At 41.5% G+C, this 15790-nt stretch overlaps 1 protein-coding gene across 2 annotated transcripts in view; it reads right to left on the bottom strand.

Annotated features, from left to right (window-relative positions):
- Window positions 1-246: 246 nt before the first annotated feature.
- The window catches only part of LOC144942968 (D(2) dopamine receptor A-like), a 43938-nt gene continuing 28394 nt past the window's right edge, over window positions 247-15790 (bottom strand). For both annotated transcript variants that reach the window (XM_078870037.1, XM_078870035.1), the window contains exons 6-8: window positions 12045-12131; window positions 9392-9899; window positions 247-4140 (exon numbers count right to left, since the gene is read on the bottom strand). In XM_078870037.1, the coding sequence (XP_078726163.1) occupies window positions 3944-4140; window positions 9392-9899; window positions 12045-12131 (792 nt within the window). In that variant the 3' untranslated portion in view covers window positions 247-3943. The remainder of the gene's footprint in view (window positions 4141-9391; window positions 9900-12044; window positions 12132-15790) is intronic.

Raw genomic sequence — 15790 nt, 5'->3', positions numbered from 1 at the left:
GAGCTATATAGCTTAGTTGGGCCTTACTTGGTAAAACAAATGTTGCTTAAATAATTTATTTTCTCCGTCAAAAAAGATAAAAATGGAAATGTGAAATAATTCATCCTATTCTTAGGTTTTTTCGGTAAAGTCACGTAGGTAAAAACATTAAAAACAGATAGGTGGAATTCCTCCCCGTAGAGGGCATTAATTCTAGATTTGAAGCTTTCGTGACTGCAAGGATTCATATTCTTAGGTTAATGCCCTCTACGGGGAGGAATTCCACTTATCTGTTTTTAATGTTTTTACCTACGTGACTTTACCGAAAAAACCTAAGAATATGAATCCTTGCAGTCACGAAAGCTTCAAAACTAGAAATAATTCATCCTTTCCCCTATTAAAAAAAACACATCTCTGCTTGTTTAATTTCTACGTAGGCTTTCACGACCAATATAACGAGTCACCTGATGATGCTGGATGTAATATCCAGCGAAACGTCCTACCCATTTAAATTGTTGTGAGATTATTTCCAACGCAACTGTGGTGCTGTGGCAGTCATACATTCAACTCTTTTGTTCACGTGACATTTTTATTACTTGGCCGTGTTGGGTGGAGTAGGAGGGGTGTTTTTTACGCCACATTTGTAACACGACCTAACCCAAAAGCCCAACTCTCTTGTTTTTCGGACGCCATTTCCGTGTTTGTTGCGTGGGTTTCTCTTGTCCATGTATCGCAGTGGTATAGTCTGAAATGTACACTGGCGGCCTTGACACTTTTTCACCTGCCATTTTCATCAATTTTCTTGTTTTACGAAATACAAATGTAAGCGATATTTATGTCAACGTTAAAGATGGTCACTTGGAAACAACGGTGAAAGTAATGCAAGCTAATTGGAAATGCACGTTACCCTGCAAATATGTTCCTGCCAGATTCATCATGAGCCACCCACGTGCTTTGAAATTGTCCATATCGCGACAGTTTTTTTTGAGTGCCGGCAATACTTTCCTCGAAGGTAACCCGATTACTTATTGTCTCATTGCAATTAATGTTGGTAAAGATTCTGTACTTTAACACTGGCTTGTGATCGAAACGTCGTGATATATTATGTTTTATTTTATTTTATTATTTTTCTACTACCAACGTGACTTTACCGAAAGAACCAAAGAGTATGGATTCCTGCAGTCACGAAAGCTTCAAATCAAGATTACTACCCACCTATTTCACACATTTCTGACAACTGCATGTTGATGCTGGCTGTGACTGACAGCAACAAGTCGGACCCAATTGTGAAATGTGTGCGGTTGTGCTGAAGCGGTAATACATCGCCACGTTTGTTCACGTGACAATTCTATTAATTGGCCGTGTCGGGTGGAGGAAGGTTTACGACACGCGATTTTACTTACGCAATGGATCAGCGTTCACGTCGATCCAACTGTCAGTACCCACGGTGGGGAGAGAGGCGCCACGGTGGCTAGGAGATGTTAACTACCTCGCCTGGGATACAGGAGGTCGTGGGTTCGATCCCGACCCTGACGATGTCTGTATATATATTCTTGGTTCTTTCGGTAAAGTCATCAGGTTTGATGATTGCTTGTATTGCAGTCGAAACGTCGTGATAATTTTTATTGTTTTATATTTATATTATTTTATTATTTTATTATTTCCCTTCTCCGTGACTTTACCGAAAGAACCAAGAATATTAATCCCTGCAGTCACGAAAGCTTTAAATCAAAAGATGTCTGTATATTTGGAGTTTGCATGTTCTCCCCGTGGTCACGTCGATTTTTCTCCGGGTCCTCCGGTTTTTCCAGATTTAGAAACGTGCGTTTGAAGTATTTGGCCGCTATAAATTTCCACGTGATAAGCCGCTTCGTCGAGCTATCATTTGTGGCCAGGTCGCTTCTAAAAAAAGAGCTGTATAGCTTAGTGGGCCATACTTGGTAAAAAAAAATATATTGTTCGTTCTTTCGGTAAAGTCACGTAGAAGGGAAACGTCTTGAGAATTGTATTGTTTTATATTTTTATTACTTTATTATTTCCCTTCTACGTGACTTTACCGAAAGAACCAAGAATATGAATCCCTGCAGTCACGAAAGCTTTAAATAAAAAAAAAGTTGTTTAGTTTAGTACCCAGTTCACACCGTGGAAAACAAGTGATCCTCTCAGCGAATCGATTCTTAAAACTTTAATTCGAGGAATCCGCTCCTGACCACCCACCTAAAAATCAATTATGAATCGTACGTAATCCCCTCGGTTCTTTGGAACTGTACTCCGCTGCTAATAAATGAAATGCATTTCTCCAAAGGGAGACGACATGTGGTCACGAAGGGTTTTCACCCGGTTGAATAAAGCATTTGATCGCGATAGCATCGTTCATTACAGTCGGCAACACAGGCAAAAGTTGCGATGTTGTGAATTTCTTATACAATGCCCAGCATCAGTTACACCCCACAACGCGGACACGTATAGCAACATCATAAGTGTCTCGAGCAGCGGTTAGAATGGCCCGTGTTTATTTATGATTGAGCGGAGTTCAGAACCATGGTATTTTTGAAGTGAGAGACTACGGCAAAATACAATTGTGTACATTTTATCGGTAACTATAATCAATTAGAACGCTACGCAGATACAAAGCTTGTTGGTGACACGTGACCATTTCACCAATCTGTTTTCGGTCAAAGACATTGCGCACGGAAAAATCTCTTCCGATCCTATGACTCGCGCTCACACATCTTCTTCATACACGAGCGTCCAGGCAGTGATCCGGTGTTCTTTATGAAATTTCTACCTTGAGTATGAAGTCTATCTGGCTTTTAGAGGCGTTGCTGGCCGAAAATATACGAGTATGTGTGTTTCCATCTTACATTTTTTATAACTGGCAAATATCCATCCCTGGGATGTTTGGAGACTATTTACAATGAGAAATTGATCAAAACCTTATAAACAACCAGACTTCTGCCGTTTCTTGTTGAATAACCAGTAAGGTCAGTGGTCTATACATGTACAGCATATGTCACATTTTATATACTTTCTCAATGGCATGAGTATATGGACTCTGTCAGTAGAATGTGTTATACAGTAAGAATTTCCATTAATTGACAGGTATAAACATTATCATGAGTATGGCTCTGTAAGTCTAATGGCATGCTGTTCTTCATTGTAGCAATTCTGCTAAAATCATCTGACAGCTGCTGTCTTCTCTGAGTTCCAATCCCACACAATATGAAATTCAAATTGATTGTCTGAGCATTATCCAAAATAATGAGGGGCGATGAGCTGATTGCTGAAGGCATTTCTTTTAAATCCACACTTTTTTTTCATTTTCCAGTCGTTTTGACGTCTTATAGGGGGGGAAAAGAGTAGCAACAAAGTTTTTCACCAGATATTGAATGAATATGACTTTTTTTTTTATATCGACACCAAAAATCATTTGTCAAATAAAGTAAAAATATGTCTATAACCATTCTTTTGAAACTCCACGCGGTACACTTTTCTCTGTGCCATGAGCAAAGCTGATGAATGTGTGCACAAATGATCAAAGTGTTTCCTTTATATATTTCCTTTAAACTGTTTCGGAGAGTAGACCAGCGCAAATACTATGGGGTTTGCACATTCAATCCGAAGAAATATTTACAATCCACTCGGTGTGCAAAACGTCAGTATAATCTGATAGCCTGCATTTCTGCTGTTTATTTATTTATTTTATCCAGTCAGTCTCAAGTCAAAACCGGGTGTACAAAAATAATCACGTGACTTCTAGTCTATATCGAGAGAGTGAATTTGAACGCAGCACGGCCGTTACATTTGCTGAATAATATTTTCCTTCATTTTTTTCTTACACTCTTTTGTAATGTTTCCACTCTAAGCCACTTTCTTGCACGCGGTATTGTCCCTCCATTCGTTAACTTTGCGGGTTGATCGTTGCGCCAGAGGACCAAGGGGACAGCCCTGGCTGGGAATAACATCAGCAGTGCAGGATCTTAATGAAGGCCTTGCGGAACTCTATGTTAAAGGTGGTGTAGATGATGGGGTTGACCGCGCTGTTCACGTATCCCAGCCAGGTGGTCGCGCTGTACAGGGCTGGTGGAATGTAACAAGTCTTGCAGTGGACATTGAGGATGTGGGTGATGAAGAAGGGCATCCAGCAGACGATAAAGACCCCTGAAAGGAAACACGGCAAGCAACGTTTAGGGCAGAGAACCATGACGGTTCAAGGGGGCACTCTTTCGCAATCTTCCGCGGGAGATGTCTGGGCATATATTAGGGGACGTGCGAACGACTTGTTGAGAACAATGTAATCAAGTCAAGTTTTTTTGTTCGTTCAAAAACGGCGGTCACGATGTGTTCCGCACAGGTGTCACGAAGCAATGGTGAAGTTACCGCAGCGCTTGTGCCATGCTAAGTGTACTCTGGAGCCAGGTGAAGTGTCGAAGGCCAGCTACTCAGGTGTACGTATGTATGTTGAACTTCTTTCTCACCGCACGTAGCCAACCTTGCTAATCGGAGGTGTAGTTTAGATGCGGTTCACTGGTAAGAGTGATGCTTTCATGCTTGGGCACTTGTTTAAGACAAGTTGCATGTTAAATTTTGATTTAAAGCTTTCGTGACTGCAGGGATTCATCTTCTTGGTTCTTTCGGTAAAGTCACGTAGAAGGGAAGTAATAAAATAATAAAAATAAAACAAAATAAAATAATTCTCACGACGTTTCGGCCACAACGCAAGCAGCCGTCCTCACGTGAAAACCAGGTCTGTCGAGGCTGTCGAGAATTATTTTATTATGTTTTATTTTTATTATTTTATTACTTCCCTTCTACGTGACTTTACCGAAAGAACCAAGAAGAAGTTGCATGTTGGCATGTATATTCATGTTTAACCCATGACGAAATCACCTGGAATGTGCCTGGTGTCATCATATCTTCAAAATCAGAATAGGGGCGGTTCAGAACGTTACAACAACAAACAACACAACGACAACACGATAGGAGTGCAGAGTGTAGATAAGGTAAACAAATGATCTAAAAAACTATACAAATAAAACTAAACTATTACTAGTAGGAACCTCCTGGTTACACCCGCCCACAGGGGATTATTGTGTCCGTCCGTCCGTCGTGCATCCAAAAATAGGAGGGGTGGGGCTGGTTGGAGAGGGGAGAGTGGGGAGGGGCGGGGCGGGGCTGGGTGGAGAGGGGAGGGTGGGGAGAGGCTGGGTGGGGAGGGGAGGGTGGGGAGGGGCTGGGTGTGGAGGGTGGGGCTGGGTAGGGGGTGGGAGGGGTGGGGCTGGGTGGGGAGGGGCTGGTCACCTCGTGGTGCCCTTATAAAACTCAACTTTAACCTACTCACGCCGGCTTGTGCCCGCCCTCACAGTCAGGCATATTTGCGGAATACACCACGCCGCCGTTGACCCTGGCCATTGACCGAGCAACCCAACGTTCCTACCAGCTCCCTCCGCAGGAATGTGTTTTATCTTACCAGGTAAAGCCCACTGAGCTGTTAGGTTATTTTTCAGAAGCGACTTGGCCACAAACGATAGTTAAGTAGAGATGAGCCTGGATAGTGCTTGGATGGGCGGTCACCAAGCATAATAATTGTTTTAGGCTTCGTGACTATAACGTGAGCAGTAATGGACCGTGCAGAAAATGCATTGTTATACTGTACTTCTATGCTTCCACATCTATGCTCCCGGCCTTTACTAACCCACACTGACCAGCGTGAAATGCGGTTAACATAACCCCCCATGGGCTGTAAATATAAATTGCAATGTTGAAAGAGTTTTGCTACGTCCTAGATATCTATCAAACCACGAGGCACTTTGGTTAGTTTACACGCATATCCTACAGCCTTGATATTTTTTTCAGCAAGCTTGCTATCCGGCTCCGAAATATTTTCGACCATTTCCAAACGCCGGGGTGCAGCGGTTGTGCCACAGATGGTGACGTTGATGAGTGATGTGCAAACTCGTCCCGGGCTCCCACCCTACTTCACCAACCAGTCTTGACCAGTGTGGTGAAAATCAGGTCAACAATCCCTCATGACCGACAAGGCATGGGGAGGGCATCAACATCCAGCAGGTGGGCTGTAGATTAATAACATGCGGTTCACACTTGTATTATCATATTATCATCACGCAGCATCTGAAGCATTGCATAGATTTAATTAAGATAAAATTCCCCCCCCCCCCTAATGTTAATATTAAAATATGTGTAGGAAGAAAATTATAAAAATTCTTCAGAAAAGCTGTTGCGGATATATATAATCAGAGTCCACCAAAACATTTGGCCACAAATGACAGCTCGACGAAGCGGCTTATCACGTGGAAATTTATAGCGGCCAAATTTTTTAAACGCACGTTTCTAAATCTGGAAAAACGGAGAACCTGGAAAAAAATCGACGTGACCACGGGGAGAACATGCAAACTCCAAATATACAGACATCGTCAGGGTCGGGATCGAACTTCCACCACCTCCTGTATACCAGGCGAGGTAGTTAACATTTACTATATCCAAACATTTAGGGTTTGCTGGCTTGCATTTTTGTCATGTGTTTGCAGAGGAAATCATATAAACACTCAACTAAGCGGTTAAATGCGTAATGGGGTGGGTTCCACCCGGGTGCAGTATATTCGCGTTGTAACCTGTGTACAAATTCGCTCAAGTTGCTGCCCTGATTTCTTCTTCAAGATTGCAGTGGGTGCCACGGTGGCGAGATGTCAACTACCTCGTCTGGTTTACAGGAGGTTGTGGGTTCGATCTCGACCCTCACACGCCTCTATATTTGGATTTTCCATGTTCTCCTCGTAGTCGCGTGGATTTTTCTCCAGGGCCTCCGGTTTTTCCCCCCACATTTAGAAAAATGCGTTTAGAGTATCTGGCTGCTCTCGACTTGCACGTAATAAGCCACCTCGTTCAGCTGTTATTTGTGGCCAGGCCGCTTCTGAAAAAGAGCTACATAGCTCAGTGGGCCTTACCTGGTAAAATATCTTTATTTTTCTTCTTGGAATAATGAATCGCACTGCGGACCAGTCATCCCGCCCAAGAGTGGCAGGTGTTACCTTTTCTTGCGTTAACAGCTCACGTTATGGAACATGACATTGAAATTAATAACCACGACGACTTTGTTGCCTTTCCGCTGTGTTGATCTGCTCCAGCCAAGTTGCCCCTACTTGTCGCTCGCCGAACAGCGTTCACCCTTCGGCAGAAATTGTTTTGAAAAAGGTCCCGTGCCACAAAAGTGGAAGCCACGATTTTTTTAATTGATGTCTAAATTAATGTATGCGAATGAAGGAAATGTCAATGAAGTGCATACACTAGCCCATGATATGTATACACAATATATATGAGTGGGAGTGGTGGTGCAGTGGTAGGCGAGGCACAATATGAACCCGGCGACCAGAGATTGATTCCTCACGCCAGTGTCGATTGCTATCTGCGCTGATCCTGGTTTCCCTCCTGCACTGTCCATCAACCCACATGGACAGTATGTCGTGAGGAGGTCTTCATCCAGCGGTGGATTGACATATACACCTACACTATACTTTATTGTAAAATATCTGCTTGTGCATTTAACTCATTTCACATAATTGAACGCCTGACAATTGGAAATACCCGTCTAAGGTGAATACGATGTTTGCTTTATCATATGAAGTATGTTTGCCGAAGGGCATTAACCTTGGTGTACGCAAGGCAACTATGAATATACTCAGTTTAACACGTAGGATTTCGCGACCAATATTATTCTTAATAAATGTTTTTTTTGGGGGTTAGATCGCGCAAGTATAAATGTGTCGAAACCCTCCACCACCCGACATGGCCAATCAGTAAGGGGTTTGTCACGTAAACAAAACGCCAAATAGTTACTATTCTGGCAAATCGCCCAATGATGCTGGATGATGTCATTACCAGCGAAATGTCACGGTACTCAGATTGTAAAAGTTGTGGATTCACTCTTCAACACACCGGTGGGCTGAAGTAGTAACTATTTGGCGTTTTGTTAACGTGACAAATCCCTTACTAATTGGCCATGTCGGGTGGTGAAGGGTTTCGACACATTTATACTTACGCGATCTAACCCAAAAAGACCTTAATGATGAATATTAATATGCTTAATTGGGGGTCTCAGGCTTAGGTGGATGATGGGACACAAAAGTTACATTTATCCCACAACGTTTAGAGAAACGTCGCACATTATAAAACAACGAATGTACTGTAACTGTTTAACGCAACAAAGACGTGCTTTGTAAAACAGGTCGGCTCATCACAAATAATTTCCCGAACAATAATAATAACAAGTGAAAAATGAAGGCGATATTACAAATCAAGCGTATGTATATGCAAAATAAAAATTGCGTAAACAATTATGATGCCAAACTAAAACATACATTCATGAAATACAGCTTGACGATTGTGAAGACCCGCCTCAGCATGAATGCCACTTACACTGGGACTCTCACAGAGTGCATGTCACATTTCACCACGGAAATGTGAATTTTGAGAAGCCATGAAGCCATGCACGTACAGGTGGTGCAAACCATATTGAAACCACCCCTCCCCCACAACGCATATGTACAGATTGTGCAAGTCTGGTTATGCCAAAGGCGATCCAGGACTTCCTTCCCATGCTTATGTAATTAACTTTAATGAAGCTTGTATATGCATCTCCAGAAAGACCCCCTGTAAATGTGAAATGTTCCTGTGCTTTGTTTGTGTTAAAGGAGATCAAATAAGGATGTTTTTTATTATTATTATTATTAAATTACAGATTTCAACTTGATCTGCTTATAAGTGCTTTAGGGGCAAAGTCAGTGAGCTTACAATGAGCAGAATTAATTCCTGCAAATACCTAATGAGGATATAAATAAATAAACGCCACGAGAACAGAATGTGCACAGATGTTTTTTGGAAGCAAATAATTGGAGCGGTATGATTAAATTTATGAACAGGTTCAAAACAATTTACCAAAAGCAATTCATCCTATTATACTTCACAAAATCTCATATCGGTAAAAAAAAGTAAAACATTTAGCTATTAAATTGCTAGCCCATGCCACTTGCTGGAAGAAGGGCCTCCAAACTGGAGAAGGTATTTGGTCTGCTCTTCCAAATGGCCCAGATGCGATGGCATATGTGGGAGCAACCCACGCCTTTTCCTCACCGCTTGTGACCCGCCGATTGACTCACTGTGGTGTACTCGTTCATACTGTTTGGGTGGACAGGGATCGGGGGGGGGTGGGGAAGGCGGTTTCATAAACTTGCACCACGGTTTTTGACCGACGTTTTGCGAGATCCATTCGAACCGGCGACCTCTGGAGATGCGAGTCCCAGTGTGCCCGCCATTACACCAATGCAGCACACCGTACAAATCCCCCCCAAAAAAATCCAAATCACACGAGACAGGCGTCCGTGCGGTCGTAACTCACCCAGCACGATGGCCAGCATCTGAGTCGCCTTCTTCTCTCTCTGTTGCGAAAAATTCCGATTGGCCGCCACCACCTTGAGGGAAGTGCGCATCTGACCGTTGGGCAGCTGCTGCGTTTCGAACGCCACCTTGAGGACGTTGCGGCAAGCTTGGCCGCCATCGGGCCTCTCCCCGTCGGGCCGCTCGCCGCCGTGGGGGCGGCCGCCGTTGAGCTGGTCGCCCTTCGGCTGGGCGCCGTTGACTCGCTCGCCGTCGGCCTCCAGTGAGGCTCCGTCCGCGGGGGCGACGTCGGTTTCCTCGGCCAGCGTGTCGTGGCGGTACGAGGGCGGAGCGGGGGCCACAAGGCGCTGCTGCTGGTGGTGGCCGAGCGAGTGTTGCTGGCTCGCCGGTTGCTGCTGCTGGTGCAGCTGTTTGATGTTCTTGCCCACAAGGGATTTTTTGGCTTTTCGAGAGAGTGGTGGGGACATGTATGACTCGAGCTCCATCTCTTCAGGTTGAGCAAGTTCTTCCTGCAAGGGAGGGCAATGCACAGCGCCTCTTTATATATTTATAAAACAATTACATTGGAAATACAAATAAAATAGTAGATTAAGCCGTTATGAAATTGTATTTCATAGGTTCGGGCAGTGCAGTCTATCTAAATCAGTGTCATTACAATCACGTGTTAAATGCCTCTGTATTCACTTTAATAGATTCCATCTTGCAGTCCTTACAGTGTCCCTTCAACAATTATAGACAATTATTTCCACGGGCACATTCGTAGGTATTTAAAAGATACTCAAGAATAACAATTCCCAATTGGATTTTGAAAAATCACCAGCTTTTAATGGAGGCTGCAGTTATGTAGTCAAATACTTATAAATACCTCCTTTGGATGAAACAATTAGATTGGTAAATCCGTAATTTTTTTAAAAGACTTTAGTTAATCCTGCATAATTTAAGTTTTAATCCATGTAAAAAAATATTCATCACAATGGGGTCAGGTTATGGATGTTGCTTCTCATAACTGCTGGCCCATTCAGAGGAATTATCCTTCATAATAGAGCCGGGAGGTTATGATCTTTTTTGTGAAATAAAGACTTTCCCACGAATGTAATTGGATTTTTTTAATAACTAATCTCAATTTATTTACCAATTGCACAGTAGAAATTAGTTAACATGGTGTGCATTTTTCCTCTACATGTGATTATTTTAAAGGGGCCAAGGAAATGAGCGCTATCATAAAGACTCGCAATTATATTTATAAATCGCTTTTCTGAAATGTCCCAATATGCCTAAAATGAAATCGATAAAATTCCAAACTATGTTAAGGACAATGCATCACAGTAGTCACGTGCGAATTGATTGTTGAAATAGTAAACTCGACGTAAGACTAAACTATTAAAACAATTCATTAATTGAGAATTGTCAAGAATGCATTATATTAATATTTGACGTAACAATATATGATTCAATGATTTCAATTGCAATGGTGTGCTATTTTACAACTTATTATTTCACCATTGGAACCTCATTTGCCAGTAAAAAATATGATAATTGTTTTTTTACCCTTTTATCTGGCAACAAAACTGACACCTTTTTTTACGAGGAGTCATGTTTGCATAGACCACAAAACCTGCAGTCATAATGCAAACAAAAAACACAACTGATAATGTATGCACTGTCCTTGAACAAAGGTGTCAGTTTTGTTGCCAGATAGAAGGGTAAAAAACCAAGTATCATATTTTTTACTGGCAAATGAGGTTCCAATGGTGTAAATGCTTACCCCGAGCTCTCATACTCTGATGGTGCATTGTCTTTGAGTTGTGCGCCTTTTGGCGTCATCTGGTCCAACCCATGGAAAGCTGTCTCGGGTGTGGACCAATCAACTTCAAGGACAGTGCATACATTATCAGAGTTATGTTTTTTGTTTGCATTATGACTGCAGGTATTGTGGTCTATGCAAACATGACTCCTCGTAAAAAGGTGTCAGTTTTGTTGCCAGATAAAAGGGTAAAAAAACAATTATCAACTTATTATTTGCCAGGAAATGAGGTCATTTATACACATTCTCGATCCCCCTGCCACATCAGCCTGGTGAAGATGACGAAACCTTAATTCAGCAGTGGATTGATGATGGGCTGTAAACAATTGTACTTATTTATTGTGTCACTAAATGTAATATGCGACAATCATTTATGAAACTAAACACCTACAGGTAATAATTTTAATGTGCTGAAAGTACATATCCAGTATAGCACGTATGAACTAAACTAAAACTCAACTTTTTATTTTTATTTTACCAGGTAAGGCCCCACTGAGCTATATATCTTTTTTCAGAAGTGACCTGGCCACCACGAATCACAGCTCAACGAAGTGGCTCATTTTTCGATTTAAAGCTTTCGTGACTGCAGGGATTCATCTTCTTGGTTCTTTCGGTAAAGTCACGTAGAAGGGAAATAATAAAATAATACAAATAAAACAATAAAATAAAATTCTCACGGCGTTTCGGCCACAACGCAAGCAGCCGTCCTCAGGTAAACAACAGGTCTGTCGGAAAGACAGCGTCTTATTTTATTATTTCCCTTTTACGTGACTTTACCGAAAGAACCAAGAAGAAGTGGCTCATCATGTGGACATTGATAGGAGCCAAATGCTCGAGAATCTAAACTTACGACATTTTTCTTTGAGGAGGCAAAGTTGCCGTTGTTAGCACAGACGATTGTGCAAAGCTTGACATCTTCAGGATGAGTGCATTTTACCTGGATAAAAAAACAACCCACAAATGAGTTATCCCACAGACTTTCATGAGACATTCACGGGTGTAACAAATAGTAGACATTTTAAATTGTTAAGTATCCCTCATTACACATTACATTTCTCGAGTGAAACTCTTTATAATACTGCAGTGATGCATCATGGGCGATGCAAGGGTCTATCTGAAAAGTATAATTGTATACAGCATTTCAGTAATGAATGTGTCACTGCATCAATGTTCTAATTCAAAGCTATATATATAAGTGAGATAAACAGCTCCCATTTTTATACTGTACAGTCTGTTGGGGCAAAAGCTGTTAGCAGGCACTAATTAAGACCAGCATGTTACAGGAGTGGGTGATGTGCTTAGCGCTATGCCAACCACTTTTTGTCTCCTCAGTGCTGATACTGGCATGCCACATCAGGTTTATTTCTTTAGGATATGTCCACCTTAGGGAGACCTTATACAGATTTAGATACAAATGGGCCATAGTGCACAAGGCAGTAATTTAAAACAAGTCCCCGAAGTCATTCTACAGTACAAAACAAAAGATGTTGTAAAATATAAATTTGACTAATGGATTAATATTGTATTTTATTTATGGATAGCATTAGCTTAGATAACGGCATATGTGCACTTTGGTTTACTACAGCTACAGTGCAACCGACTGATGACCACTGCCAAAGCATGTCACATTTAAATATAGTATCAATGTTAACACAGTATATTAACTGGCAATCTGTATAAGAACATCTGCAAATATGTAATTGGGTTTTTTAAATACACTTTGTTACTGAAGTCTCGTTCACTGATCAGAGAATGATAATTTGATTCTTAATCTGTAGTTTCCAGGATATAAGTCAAAGCAATTTGGACGAATATGTTGACTCGTGAACTGCTGCTTGAATTTTTTTACATTGCAGACTTTTTGATATAATTTAAGCTGTTTCATGAATGTCTGGAATTTTATTTTGCAAGACTTATAAATAATTGTAACAAAGTTTGTCCCAGCACAAAGAAATGAAGCTGTACCTTTACTGTAAAGTGTGTTGCATTTACTTTCATATGCATTGCTCTACTCTTACAAAATGTTGGCTTAAAGATGCCATTTGACAAGTGAAAGCCTTCCAAAAACGAATAAATCATATGTTTCTAATTCAGTCTGCCATACTAAGTCCACCTTATTAATTTTGTCATAATTTTACATGTTCTAGGCGCATGTTTTATCCCCCTTCCGTCAAAGTATGTATGTATGTTGAACTTCTTTCGCACCGTACGTTGCCAACCATGCTAATCGGCGATGCAGGGGAAGGGCAACAAACTAAACACAAAACGCAGGTTTGAATAAATTCGTTTTCTGTTTAGTCTACTTGACCATGAAGTCCTTATGCATCTTAACATCCTTATATGAGCCCAAGTAAATTATATACGTGCACAAGGAGATATTTAACAGAATAGTAACATTAGAGAACTTGCAAGAAAAATCTGAAAAAGTTGACAATGTCAGCATCCAACGTTTGACGAATATCATTGTTACAGTTAGTTTCAAATGGTGAAATTCTGTGATGGATCAGACGGCTTGCCACAATACAGGTGTTCCTCCCTACGTACGGGTATAGTTTTGTCCAGTTTCGCGTGTATGCAGCGAGCCTATTTGTACCCAAAATGTGCCAAATGCGGTTTGTATTCACACATGATACGGAGCTATACGGCCGGATATGAGGCAACATCGTGCTTACTGTGTGCGCTACTCGGCAGGGCAGCTGTCTCATGCAATATTGGTTTGCCTGCCCTTTGTTTAGGAACGCACGTTCCCACGTGAAGCAAAGGAAACGTGCCTTTCAATAGTTTCACGAAGGATTGTGTGATTTGACCAAGAATCATGTGTGCCGACTGCCATCGTAAAATTAGTTTACAAACCAGACCAAAAAAAAACGTTCTAAACTTCGAAGGGTTTTAAAGTGAATGTATATCTTCTAAAATAAATTGAATATTCTAGATTTGAAGTTTTCGTGACTTTTTTTCGGTAAAGTCACGTAAAAATGTTTTTTAATGAAAACAACTAAATTAAATCACGACGCTTCAGAAGCAACACAAGCCTCCGTCTTCAGGTGGAACTGCCACAGCAAAATTACTGTAGTGAAAGACGGAGGCTTGTGTTGCTTCCGAAACGTCGTGATTTAATTTAGTTGTTTTCATTTTAATTTATTTTATTTTTTACCTACGTGACTTTACCGAAAAAAACTAAAAGTCGAAATTGAATACATTTCTGCATGCATGAGGTGTGATGATGTGAAGAGGATGCGTAATAAATACACGCGTGGCAGTAGAGTTTAGACTCACCCTTAAGGAGCAATGTTTAACATTGACAAGGTGAAGAAACTTTCAAGGGAGAAAACTTTAAATTATCGGAATAACATGTTTTCTCGAGATACTGATTGATTTCCCAAAGCCAAGGATAAGCTATTGGTCGCCGTGATTGTGTGTGTGCCAGTCCTCCTTGTTGGGGCTATTAAAGTTCTCAATGCTGGAGTGAGGCTCATATCAAGAAAGGATATCTTCCCTGTAGAAATGGCATAAAAAAAAGTACATTTACAGAATCCATAGAATCCTGCAGAATGCAAGGTTGTTGTACCTTCTGGGAGAACAGATGTTATTTTTTATCATCAAAGTGTGTCTTTGAAAAGGGAATCTTGCTTTATTATGGCTTTCTGGTGTGCGTGCGCAAATGAAGCTATACTCTGTGTTGGGTGCGATTTCACAGCTCGTCTGGTTTGGGGAGTATAATTATGGCCGTTTTTTGAGGAAATCAGCAACTAATGATCAACAATCAACAACAAAAACAATCTCTCTAATTCGCATCTCGTTGGTAATTATATCAGCTGAAGCTGTGAGTGGAAATGCCGCCCAAGTGGGTGTTGAATTTCGATTTAAAGCTTTCGTGACTGCAGGGATTCATCTTCTTGGTTCTTTCGGTAAAGTCTGAATGACTCTGTCGCCTCGACGGACCTGGTTTTCACCTGAGGACGGCTGCTTGCGTTGTGGCCGAAACGTCGTGAGAATAATTTTATTATGTTTTATTTTTATTATTTTATTACTTCCCTTCTACGTGACTTTACCGAAAGAACCAAGAAGAAGTGGGTGTTGGTTAAGGTGATCGGATGGAATGGCTAAAGTGATCTCTGGTTGAGCCGAGGAAAGGTGTTCAACATTGGCTCGCAGCAGGCCCAGCCTCTGCAGCTGTGGAGCCAGGGTTGGGTGGCCATGTGGCACGATGTTAACTACCTCACCTGATATACAGGAGGTTGTGGGTTCCATCCTGACCCTGACGCTTATATATTTGGAGTTTGCATGTCTCTCTCTCCCTGTGGTCACGTGGATTTTCCTCTGGGTCCTCCGGTTTTTTCCCTCCACATTTAGAATCAACGTGCATTTACAATATTTGGCTGATATAAATGTCCACACGATAAGCCACTTTGTTGCTTTGTTGCGCTATCATTTGTGATGGCCAGGTCACTTCTGAAAAAGAGCTACGTAGCTCAGTGGGGCCATACCTAGGGGGAAAAATAAACCTGTGGCTTATCCTGGAGGCATTTACAGCAGCCAAATACTCTAAAAGGCATGTCTTGAGTGTTGGCACCGCAAGTGGAGGAGGTTGAAGAT

Source organism: Lampetra fluviatilis, chromosome 29 (assembly GCF_964198595.1).
Source record: "Lampetra fluviatilis chromosome 29, kcLamFluv1.1, whole genome shotgun sequence".
NCBI lineage: Eukaryota > Metazoa > Chordata > Hyperoartia > Petromyzontiformes > Petromyzontidae > Lampetra > Lampetra fluviatilis.
The sequence above is the reverse complement of the archived record's forward strand: the minus strand, read 5'-3'. Positions and strand labels throughout refer to the sequence as shown.